General features: G+C 49.6%; 1 protein-coding gene across 2 annotated transcripts in view; it reads right to left on the bottom strand.

Annotated features, from left to right (window-relative positions):
- Nucleotides 1-12,737, bottom strand: part of Rhbdl3 (rhomboid like 3) — a 52,160-nt gene that overhangs the window by 6,708 nt on the left and 32,715 nt on the right. For both annotated transcript variants that reach the window (XM_051158103.1, XM_051158104.1), the window contains exon 6: nucleotides 9,691-9,791. In XM_051158103.1, the coding sequence (XP_051014060.1) occupies nucleotides 9,691-9,791 (101 nt within the window). The remainder of the gene's footprint in view (nucleotides 1-9,690; nucleotides 9,792-12,737) is intronic.

Raw genomic sequence — 12,737 nt, 5'->3', positions numbered from 1 at the left:
AAGGCTACACAGAGAAACCCTGTCTCAAAAAGCCAAAAAACAAAAACAAATAAAAATAAAAATAAACAGTAACCTTTAGTAAATTACTTTTGCTAACTGCTTTGTAAGTCACAAGTATTTTGTCTTCAATACATTTAAATTCTTTGAGAGTAAAAGAAGCAGAGGAGGAGGAGGGGGAGGAGGGGAAGGAAGAGGGGGAGGAAGAGGAGGGAGAGGAGGAGGAGGAGGGGGAGGAGGAGGAGGGGGAGGAGGAGGAGGATGGCTTAGAAGGCTGCAGGATGCCAGGTCCCAGGCCAGCAGGGGAAGCGTGCTGAGACCCTGTGCACAGTGGGCCCTTCTTCATTAGTGAGGTGGGCAGCACATGGCCCCATTTGAGCTAGGAAGTCTAACATTCGCTTGCTGGATGTTCTGTTTAGAAGCAGAGGGCAGGGTAATCCTCGGACGGCTAGCGTCTGTCAAGGCACCTTTCTGAAGAGACAGGGGACAAAACAGGGCCCAGAGCTTCCCACGCATCCAGTAATCCAGTCCCTGGAGTGAGCCTTGGGCCTCCTGCAGCAGGGAGGTGGGCCGGCCACGTGGCCTTCAAATGCTAGGACCACAGGCATGCGCTTTAGTTTAGATAGCATGGTGCTCACTGCTGCCCAAGGGTGTGAGCACACACAATGGTTACCGTGGGGTGGGAGGCAGGCAGAATGACAGGAGAACTTCCTTAGCAAGTATAAGACCCTGAATGCTATTCCCAAAAGAAAGTAGACAGAGGGAGGCAGGGGAAGGGAGGGAGAAAGAAACAACATTTATTAAGTGGTGAATTTTGGCCAGGCAGTGGTGGCACACACCTTTAATCCCAGCGGTCATTAGGCAGAGGCAGGTGGATCTCTGTGAGCTTGAGGCCAGTCTGGTTTAAAAGTGAGTTCCAGGACAGCCAGGGCTACACAGAGAAACCTTGCCTTGAAAAATAAAAAGGTAGTAGATGTGAGTTTTGAAGCTTGAGTGATGGCTCAGTGGTTAGAGAGGACCTGGGTTCAATTCCTAGCACCCACAGATACAGCAGCCCGCAACCATCTGTATCACCAGGTCCAGGGAATTTTGTACCCTCACACCGACATACATGCTGACAAAACACTAGTGCGCTTTTTACAAAATGAATTTTGGGGGCTAGAGAGACAGCCCAGTGGTTAAAAGCACTAACAACTTTTGCAGAGGGCCTAGGTTCAACTCCCAACACGCACATAGAGATTCATTACTGTCTGTAACTCCAGTCTCAGGGGATTCAATGCCTCTTTTGGCCTTCTCAGACACCAGACACGCAAGTACCTGTACATACATATATATAATTTCAGGCAAAACACCCATATACCTAAAATAAATAATTTTTTAAAAAGATGGTCAATCTGGGGGCTGGAGATGGAGCTCAGGGGTTAAGAGTATACGTTTGTCTTTCAGAAGTTTAGCTCTCAGCCCCCACTTTGGGTGGCTCGTAACCATCTATAACTCCATTTCAAGTAAACCTGTGGCCTCTTCTGTCTTCCACAGGCACCTGCACGCACATAGCATCTATTCACACAGTCAAATAAATAAGAATAATAAAAGTACTTTTTTGGGTTTTTTGAGACAGGGTTTCTCTGTGTAGCCTTGTCTGTCCTGGATCTCACTTTGTAAACCAGGCTGGCCTCGAACTCAGAGATCTGCCAGCCTCTGCCTCTCAAGTGCAGGGATCAAAGGCAGAAGCCACCACTGCCCAGCAATAAATATATTTTTTAAAGATTTATTTATTTATATTTTATATATACAATGCTCTGCACACCTGCACACTAGAAGAAGGCATCAGATCACATTAGAGATGGTTGTGAGGCACCGTGTGGTTGCTGGGAATTGAACTCATGACCTCTGGAAGAACAGTCAGTGCTCTTAACCTCTGAGCCATCTCTCTAGCCCAGTACTTGGGAGGCAGAGACAGGTGAATCTCTGTGAGTTCAAGGCCAGCCTGGTCTACACAGTGAGTTCCAGGACAGCCAGAGCTATTACAAAGAGAAACCCTGTCTCCAAAAACCAAAACAAAGAGGGCAAATTTTATGTCATGTGGACCTATCATGATTACAACCTCTTAATTTTATTTATTTATTTAAATCATTTTTTAAATTTTATTTTATTTGGTGTTTTTTGTTGTTGTTGTTTGCCAAGACAGGGTTTCTCTATGTAGCTCTGGCAATCATGGAACTAAAGACCAGGCTGGCCTTGAATTCAGAGATCCTCCTGCCTCTGCTTCCTGAGAGCTGGGATCAAAGCCATGCGCCACCAACACTGACTTCTCTGGTGTCTTTGGCTTCTGTGATTCTCCTGCCTTGGCCTCTTACGTGCTTAGAGGATGATGATGTGCGTGGCCTCAGTGTTGTATATGAAGACATGGTCTCTTTCACTGCGTCTTGAGACACAGCCAGGTAGAGTGAGCTAGGCTGTCTCAGCTGCCTCTGTTTCCTCTGTGCCTCCTCTGGGATCAGCCTTGAGAACACTATCCAGGGCTGCGGATACAGTCCAGTTGGTAGACGGCAGAATTCTGTGGCACGCACAAAGTCCCGTGCTCCATCCCCAACACTGCGAAACCCAGAAGTGGTGGCAAATGAAAGGCAGTTAAAAAATAAAAATAAACCAACCATTCTTGCTCTCAGCTGTCTCTAGGGTGGCTCCTAACTCCTTTTTCTCCAGTGCCCTTGTTTGTGAATTTGATACAAACAGTCCCTATGTCAGTTATCATCTTTATCAGGTGACTGTAAGAATGAAATAAAATAGCACACATAAAATACTAATGATATGCGGTGGCGGCGCACGTCTTTAATCCCAGCACTCGGGAGGCAAGAGGCAGGCGGATCGCTGTGAGTTCAAGACCAGCCTGGTCTACAAAGTGAGTCCAGGACAGCCAAGGCTACGCAGAGAGAGACCCTGTCTCGGAAAACAAAAACAAACAAACAAACAACCCAATAGTCTAGGGCTGAAGAGATGGCTCAGTGGGTAAGAGTACTGACTGCTCTCTCAGATGACCCAGAGGTCCCAGGTTCAATTCCCAGCACCCACATGACAGCTCATAACTGTCTGTAACTCCAAGATCGGACACCCTCACACAGGCATACATGCAGGCAAAACACCACTGCACATAAAATAAAAATAAATGAATCATTTAAAAAAAATCAATAGTCTAAATGCCCCTAGACAGTGTCGAGCTCTGCTTTACCATAGCACTACTGAGGCCAGCTTCATGGGTTTCCCTCCCTCCATCCCTCCCTCCCTCCCTCCCTCCCTCCTTCCTTCCTTCTTTCCTTTGTCTTTTTGACACAGGGTCCAGGAATCCCAGGCTGCCCTCAACCCTGCATCTTCCTGGGATGACTTCCTCCCACTCCACAGTTCTGTCAACCACCCTCTAAGAGTCTGTAAAACATTTTGTCTGCCTTTTCTTTCTTTTCTTTTCTTTCTTTCTTTTTTTTTTTTTTTTCCAAGACAGGGTTTCTCTGTGTAGCCTTGGCTGTCGTGAACTCCCTTTGTAGACCAGGCTGGCCTCGAACTCACAACGATCCGCCTGCCTTTGCCTCCTGAGTGCCAGCTGGCTCAGAGAGCTGAGGGAATCTCAGGGAATTATAATCCGCCCCCTCCAGCAGTGAAGGGGTTAAACTAGAAAGTCTTCCCTGTCGGCTGCTTATTTTCAGGACCCATTATTCCCTCCAATAAAATGAGTGCAGTGAAACACCAGGAGAGAAAAGGAGTCTCACACAGCAGGCACTGCTGCCACTATAAATGTGGCAGAGTCCCAGCCCCTGCGGAGCCAGGCCTTTCCCAGACCCTTTAATTTCATTTTCTCCCACAGCCTGAGGGGGGGGTAAGGGGGGTCGGTTAGGGGGAAATGGGGGGGCAGTGACTCAGCCACCAAGAACAAGTAGGTAACCAGTCGCCTTGATACCATCTGCACTCAACCAATTAAGAGCATTTCCTAGCAAGTGTGAGGCGCTGGGCTCAGTGCTCAGTAAAACGCACACGCGCGCGTGCACACACACACACACACACACACACACACACACACACCATGAAAGCATGGCATGTAAATCAGGAATGATTTATCTTTCTTACAAGAGGCTATTCATTTAATTACATAAACCTTAAACCTTATGGCAGAGGTTTTTCTTTGGTTTTTTTTTTTTTTGTTTTTTTTTTTTTTAGCATTTTTTTCTTGAGCATTGACAATGAAAGTCAATTTGCAAAGATTCTGGCTCTCAAATATTTTAGGAAAGCATCTAACACACAGCAAAGTGTAAGTAAATATCTTGCATATTTAAAAATGGAACTCTAGCTTATGGGCCCCAGCAGCGGGCAATTAATAAATTATTCAATCAGGTGGCTCTTTCTATTTCCAGTGTTAAAATAGGAAGTCTTGATTGAAAGCCTTTTTGTGGGCCACATCTTTGGTTGAGACATTTTCTGACTGTAATTCTTTGCTATAAACTGGAAGTCTTTTTTTTTTTAATTCAACGTATATGTATTTTTTCACATAAATATGAAAGACATACTTTCAGGATTAAATCTATTTGTGTGTGTGTGTGCACATATAAGATGCATGTATGTATGCATCTTGTGCATTTGCATGTCTGCCTGTGAGTGAAGGCACGGATGTGCCGTGGTGCACATGTGTAGGTCAAGGACAACTTCTTGCTCCCACCTTGTTTAGACACGGCCAGTTGCTGTTTGCTACTGTGTTTTCCAGGCTAGCTGGCCTGTGAGCTTCTGGAGCTTCTCCTGTCTCACCTCCCATCTCACCAGGAGGAGGACTAGACTCAGCCATGCACTGCCAGCGCACCCAGCTCTGCTTGGTTCCTGGGATCTGAACTCAGGTCCTGTGCTTTTTCAGCCCTTTCCCCTACTGAGCCATCTTCCCAGCTCCTTGTTTTGCTTTTGAGACATGGTCTTGCTGTGTAGCCTTGAACTTTAAAAAATATATATATTTATTTATTATGTATACAGTGTTCTGCCTGCATGTATGCCTGCAGGCCAGAAGAGGGCATCAGATCTCATGCTAGAAGGTTGTGAGCCACCATGTGGTTGCTGGGAATTGAACTCGGGACCTTTGGAAGAGCAGCCAGTGCTCTTAACCTTGGAGCCATCTCTCCAGCCCTGGCCTTGAACTCTTGATCCTCCTGCCTCAGCCTCCCAAATGCTAGGATTACAGGTACCACTCCAACCACAAGCCATACTTTTATGTAGAGAAAAATCTCTAATTAACAGCTAGTCCTGAGAACAAAAGTGCTACACATTTTCCTGGAATGTAGCAGAAGGCTTAAGAACACATTTTCTGATTTCTCTCTGTAGAGAAATTACATATAGGGGCTGGAGAGATGGCTCAGAGGTTAAGAGCCCTGGCTGCTCTTCCAGAGGACCTGGGTTCAATGCCTAGCAACCAGATGGTGGCTCACAACCATCTATAATGTGATCTGGTCCCTCTTCTGACGAGGGACCACTGTATACATAATAAATAAATCTTTTCTTTTTTTTTTTCATTACATATAGGGTTGGAGAGACGGCTCAGTGGTTAAGTGCACTGGCTGCTCTTCCAGAGGACCAGGGTTCAATCCACAGCAACCACATGGCAGCTCACAACTTAAGTTCTACGGCATCTGACACCCTCACATCAATACACATGAAGTAAAATTAAATAAATAATTTTTTTAAGAGCTGGGTGTGAGCCAGGCGTGGTTTAATCCCAGCACTCGGGAGGCAGAGGCAAGTGAGTTCGAGGCCAACCTGGTTTACAAAGCGAGTCCAGGACAGCCAGAGTTACAAAGAGAACTCCTGCCTTAAAATATGTATTATTTTTTAAAATCACACATAAAGTTTGTAAGATGGCTCAGTAGGAAAAGGAATCCGCTGTCAAACCTGAGTTAAATCCTGGGAGCCACAAGGTGGAAGGAACCCACTCCCAAACATTGTCCTTTGATACCCTCACTTGTACCGTGTCAGACATGTACCACTCCCCTCCCCCCGCTAAATAAAAGCATAGACGTAATAAAAATACGCATGCATTATGTACACACAGGCTCTCGCTGCTGAGTGGTGGTTTGCCGTCTGGAAAGTATGCTCAGGTTTGTTTGTTCTCATCTTCCTGACAACCACCCTATGAGAGCAACGGGAGCCCCGCAAGTTCACAGTGACAGATCCCGCCATCAAATGGCTCTCAAATCCAGATTGCTGACTGTCAAATCCATAGTTTTTCTGTCATTTGCTCTGATGAAATACTCTTTAATGAATAAACATTCCATCCAAATTTTGGAAGTAAATCAATAAAATATACATTAGGCTGAAGCATATGGAATTGTTAATATTTAAACAATCTTCAGCCCCTGAAACAGTACTTTTTTTTTTTAAACAGGGTCTCTCTATGGAGCCATAGCTGTCCTGGAACTCAATATGTAGACCAGGCTGGCCTTGAATTCACAGAGATCCAATTACCTCTGCCTCCCGAGTGCTGGGATTAAAGGCATGCGCCATTTCTCAGTTCTTGCAAAGGGGCAGCAGAGATGGAGGTACAGATGGGACTGACCTTTCTCACAAGAATGGGCCTTCATCAACATCGACAAGCACAGGCAACTCTAGAGTGGCCTGGCACACTGGTCAGCTCCCAGGAGGCAGGCAGGGAGCTGCTTTCTTCTGGGAAGGCAGGACGGGAGCATCCAATGGGGATGCTCATCTCTACGGCCATGGGTTAAAGTGTAAACTGAACAGAACTGATTCATAGGTCCCCTGGGTTGCCTGTGGCCTACCCTCCAGTGTTGAGAGTAGACTGTCTCCCCCAAGACAACTTCTGGGGTACCACAGCTGTTCCCATGAGGTGGGGAGTGCACAGATCTTCAACTCTGGTCTATCCTTCCCACTGACCTCACTCCACTGTGTCTGATTGTTGTCCCCCACCATCTCAGGCCCCATCCCTATCTTTCAGGGATGGAAGGGACAAGGTCAGTCCTTCCTTCTCTAACTGAGAGGAATTGGGGCAGGGGGAGGAGGGCGGAGGAGACAGATTTCAGAGGAATAGCTGTGTCTGAGGAAAGACAGTATTGATAGAGGATGACCCATTTAGAAGGGCCGTGTGAGGTAGCCCCGTGCGTGCGCTCAGGGCCTCTGCAGACCGAGCTGTGAGTGTAAACAGGAGCAGGCTGTGAGCCCTCACACCCAGGCAGTTCTCCCACACCCACCTATAGTCAGTCTCACTACTAGAACACACTGGAGGTTGCCAGAATTTAGCCCAGTAGCAAACGTACTACTCACTCAGAGGAAGCTGACTCTCCCTCTCTCCCTCCCTCCCTCCCTTCCTCCCTCCCTCCCTCTGGTGCTCAGCTGGGAAAGGCCAGTGTTCAGAGCGAGGCAGTGAGAATGGCACTGCTGGGCTGGAGAGATGGCTCAGCCCTTACAGGCTAGGCTCACAACCCAAAAAGCAAGAGCTACAAAAGCAGGGATTCCAGTCCGATGTGCTGGGCTGCCAGCACTTGAGAAGCTGAAGCAGGAGGATTGCCACAAGTTTGAGGTCAGCCTGGAATACACAGTGAGTCCCAGGCCAGCTTGGGATAGCCCCATCCCCAGCCAAAGAAAGGAAGGAGGCAGGGAGGGAGAGAGAGAGGGGGAAAGGGAGGGAGGAAGATTGGGAGGGAAGGGAAGCCAGACTCCCCACTTGGAAGGCTGAGGTAGGATTGTGAGTTCCAGGACATCCTAGGCTATGTGGCAACAACCTGTGCAACCAAAAGAAAGCAAAACTCCGGATGAAAAACCATGGGCGAATGTGGAGACTCCAAAAAAACAACTGTGATACCCAAGCGTCACAAGTGCCTTGTGGGCAAACAGGGGTGGGGGGAGCAAGAAGGGCTCACGGGGAAGCGGTGGCCTCTCTGGGCTCTTTCCTACCCCCACATCTTGTAGGCAGCATGAGTAATGTCAGGCACAGGGGGTAGGTGTGTGACACAGAGAGGCTCCTAGGCCAATAGGGTTGTGAGGGGACACCTGCGTCCCATTAGCAAGGCACTGTTCTGCCTCTAAACTAGACATGCCTCCTTTTACCTGCCAACTCGAAGGCCATGTTTAGTTTGAGTCTGCCTGGCTTCTTTTGTAAGGGATGAGGGATGAAGTTAATATTTAAGAACTTATTTTCATTTGTTTCTCAGTTATTACACATCGCCCCATTTCAGAGGCGTAGAACCCAAGGTATAGAGCGGTAAGCGGCCTGGTCCAGTGGTCTCCTTTTAGGAGTGGGCAGCAGGGACTCCGACCTAGGTTACCTGAGAATGGGACCCTGACCATGTGAGGGGCCAGAGCAGGGGACAACACCCAGACGAATGTCAGGACGTGTGGAGTCAGGGCATGTGACCTTGGGCAGATCACTTCCTCTCACAAGGTCTCTTGAGAAGTCTGATGACATGATCACTAAGGCTCTCCTGTGTGTGTGTGTGTGTGTGTGTGCGCGTGCACACGCGCGCGCGCATGCGCACACGTGCATGCATGCATGCTTGTTGGGGCCAGAGGTCAAGCCTGAAGCTCACTGGTTTGGCTAGGATAGCTCCCAATGGCTGCCTTCCAGTGCTGGGATTATAGGTATGCACCAACACGCCCAGCTTTTTAACTAAGTGCTAGGGACCCAAACTTAGGTCTTTACATGCCTGTTTCAAGCACATTACAGACTGGCTCATCCCCTCAGCCCCAAAGTCCTCTTACTTTGCACAATCTATGGCAAAGAATTCTAATGACCATGCATACTAGTTGTACTGGCTAGTTTTTTAAAAATTATTTATTTTTATGTGCACTGGTGTTTTACCTGCATGTATGTTTGTGTGAGGCTGTAAGATCCCCTGGAACTGGAGTTACAGACACTTGTGAGCCACCATGTGGATGCTGGGAATTGAACTGCAGTCCTCTGGAAAAGCAGCCAGTGCTCTTAACCGTTGAGCCATCTTTCCAGCGCCCCCCACCCCCACCCCGCTCCACTGCCAATGCTGTCTAGTTTTATATCAGCTTGACACAAGCTAAAGTCACCCGAGAGGAGGGAACCTCAATTGAGAAAAAATGCCTCCCTAAGATAGGGTACAGGCAAGCCTGTGAGGCATTTTCTTAATTAATGATTGATTGATGGGGGAGGGGCCAGCCCATGGTGGGCGGTGCCATTCCCGGGCTGGTGGTCCTGGGTTCTAGAAGAAAGCAGGCTGAGCAAGTCATGGGAAGCGAGCTAGTAGGGAACACCACCACGCCCCCACCCCCAGCCCCATGGCGTCTGCATCAGCTCTTGCCTCCAGGTTCCTGCCCTGACTTCCTTCGATGGTGAAGTGTGATGTGGGAATGTAAGCCAAATAAAGGCTTTCCTCCTTAAGTTGCTTTGGCCATGGGCTTTCATCACAGCAACAGTGACTGAGACACTCGTGGCCAGATTTTAACAATTTCTGAGGGAACGGGTGGGAACAGGGAGGCAGGCACACCTGCAGGCCAAGCGTGGCTGGAGAAAATATGAACACCTCCGGGAAGGACCCAGCTGAAACGGGTCTGCAGGGGAAGATGCAGGTATGAACCAGGGTACCAGCCAGGCTGGCCTGGGCTGAGAGAGCTCTGGAGGGATTAATGTCCAAGGCCAGTCATGGACAGAGGATAGACAGGGAAGACCCACGGGGGACAGGGGAGGCTCACCATGACAATGTTGGCTAGGTGGGCAGAGACCAGCGCATACACCCCTCCGGAAGAGCCCACAACAGGTGCAGTCATGTCAGCCACAGACACAGCCAAGGAGCCTGGCACAGAGAGAGTGAAGACCGTGAAGAAGGCTGAACTCGCTGTGCAGGCCAGCCCTGGAACAACTCCAGGGTGAGAGGCTCAGGCTCCCCTGGCTCCTCCCACTTCGATGCCATGCTGCCTTGCAACCTCCTCTGGACTTCCCAGAAGATCTGTGTCAGGTGGAATGAGCCCTCTTGGTTCAGCTTTCTCACTTTACTGATGGGAAACCAAGATTCACAGAAGAGAAGGCGCCGGGGTGGAGGGGTGGGGGTGGGGGTGGGTGGGAGACGGATTCCAAACCAGACCACGTGCTCCTGCAACATCTGGTGGTGACCAAAGGCTGCCAAGGGGGAACAGAAGGTATCCCACACAGGGTAGGCAGGCAGGGTACATACCATTTCTCCCTGCTACCCTCCTACCCAGCCACCCTGAAGGCCACCGAGGCAGGTGCTAACTGCCTCACTAGACATAAGGGAGGGGCTCTCATCCCAGTTTTCTGGTGGGAAGCGCTGAAACCAGCATTTGAATCCTTCTCCTTCCCCTGCAAGGCCGGGAATTTGAGCCTAGGGCCTGACCTAAGCTGGGCAAGCACTCTGTCACAGAGCGATTGATTTCCCCAGCCTGAAAGCCATGCTAATCAAAACCGGTGCTCTCGGGCCTCAGTGGCAGCCACTTCTCACAGTAGTTCAGAGGTGGTGGCCTCGCCTCTTTCCACTTGTCTCTTTGCTCAGCTGAATCTAGAAACTTGCTTAACATCACACCCCCCACCTCCTGCCAGCCAAGCCAAAGCACAAAGCCCACAGGATCTCCCAAGTGGGGCTTCTCTGCGGGGAGAATGCCCTTGAAAGCCCAGGGAGGGATGACGTCACACTCTCTGGGGAGAGGGCAGTTCTGTGGCTGCTGATGTGTGGGCTGACAAACTTTACCCCTTGGAGGAAAGCTGGGCAAGAGAGGAGATGGGAAATTTATTGTTCTGGTCGCATTTAAGTGTGATCAATGCTTTGGCTTCCAGGGAAGGACACGGGAGACTAAAAATAACTAGGAGGTAGAGCCCAGGGGCACAGAGGGTGAGGAGCGGCTGGTCTGGGTGAGCCAGCAGAAACCACAGTTGGAAAATGCCTGCAGGCTCAGGAGTCAATTAGCCGCTGGAGAGAGGAGGTAGGGACAGGCTGAGAGCCCAAATCTGCGAGTTCCACAAAAGTGGGGGCCCACACCTTAGGAGGGGGTTCCTTAACCAGGACCCTGGATGAAGGAGATGTGGAGGGAAGTCCTCATGGAAGCACCACCGGCCACCTGCCTCTTGGCACCCCCCCCTTCCAGGTCCCCGTGACCAATTCTTGCTAACAAACTCAGACAAACTCCAGGCTATCGTGACCCCAGGACCCCCAAGTCCCTTCTCCCAGCCCACGGCAACTGGAAATCTTCCTTTACCTTTGTCATGTCTTTCTTCGGGCTTTAATTTGGTATTCAACTACTGTCAGCTGACTCTCTTCTCTTATTGGCCTACCCAGAGGGTTCAGTCATAAATATCCCCAACGTAGGGGGACCACAGCGGCAAGGGAATCCCAGGGATCTGCATCACAAAAGATTCCCACGCTCTCCTGGCCACTGTGTGAGGGCCGCATTGCAGGACTGCGCAGGGCCAGCTGCCCCAGCCAGCTCCTCATTAATTACTGTTTGCAGAGAGCAAGCCCGGCTTCACCCAGCTGCTGCTGTCTTTCCTCTCTCTGACTGACCTATGCAAATCGTCTCCACGGTGCCCTAGAGCAGTCCACCAGGCCCAGAGAGGCCTCACGGCAGGCAGCCTGCAGGGACAGAAGGGCCCTACCAGGGGCCAGCCTACACAGCACTGACCTTTCCTTCCCCCTTCCTAGGTTTAACGCTTAACCCTTGGGCCAGGGGCCAGCTAGGAATCCTGGCAGGAGTGTGGAATGGGGCAACATGACTGACCCGTCGCGTGACCTTAGGCATTGCTCCTAAATTCCTTTGGCGTCAGTATTGCAAATGTGTATGGGATGAGGAAGTCTAAAGCTTTCTTACATTCTGAGCAATGAAACCCCATTTTCAAAGGAAATCTTTCTCAGGCTCCCTAATTCACTGAGCAGAGCAGGGAGCCCTCTGGCTACATGGGGTGGAGTCTGGGGAGCGAAGCTGTCTGCTCATAAAAGGGGAGGGGGGGGTCCAGAGTTCTTCCCAGATCAGGAATTCAATGGCCCTAGGTTCGGCTGAGGATCCAAGGGCTGTGGCTTAGCTTTTGGATTGAGCTGTATCTATCCTTTAAAGGCCTTACGTAGACCATGCTGGCCTCTAACTTGCTGAGACTCTTCCGCTTTGCCTCCTGAGTGCTGGGGTAACAAACGTGCACTGCTTTCTCGTTGTATAATCTTATGACATTCCAAGACTTTCCTAAGATCCCTGTATCAGCTGGGGCCTAAAGGCACGGGCCGGAACCAAACAATTCAGGATCTTTGCATACACAGTAGTAAAAGACATCAAGGGAGGTTGTAGACCAGGCAGGATCCCTTCATAACTTGTTATAAAATTCATGGCTGACAGGTCCTAGGCGGTGGTAGGGACAGAAGCCAGAAAGACCATGGCAAGATGGAGCGTCACATCTTACCTCTGCAGAGCACAGACCAAGGGGTCTGGGTCCAAAACATATTCTGGGTCCACGCCCATCATGCAGGTGACCTGGTGGCCTGGCCATGAAAGCACAGCTGCGGTGGTTTTAGCCTGAGAGGCCTGAAGGCAGGTGATCTCCAACAGCCCCCTCCACCATTAGAAAAAAACTCAAATTAACATTGGCAGAACATTTGCCTCTAGGCAATGTTACTTTATTTATTCATGTATTCTTTCATCTACTCTACAAATATTTATTACCTAACAGGTGCTGAGCTCTGGGGATGCAAACTGGCTTCTACACACTCTGTAATGAAATGTTGCTGGTGCACTTGCGTTATGTG

This window comes from Acomys russatus, chromosome 16, assembly GCF_903995435.1.
Source record: "Acomys russatus chromosome 16, mAcoRus1.1, whole genome shotgun sequence".
NCBI lineage: Eukaryota > Metazoa > Chordata > Mammalia > Rodentia > Muridae > Acomys > Acomys russatus.
Note: the sequence above shows the minus strand (reverse complement) of the source record. Positions and strands in the feature narration are given on the sequence as shown.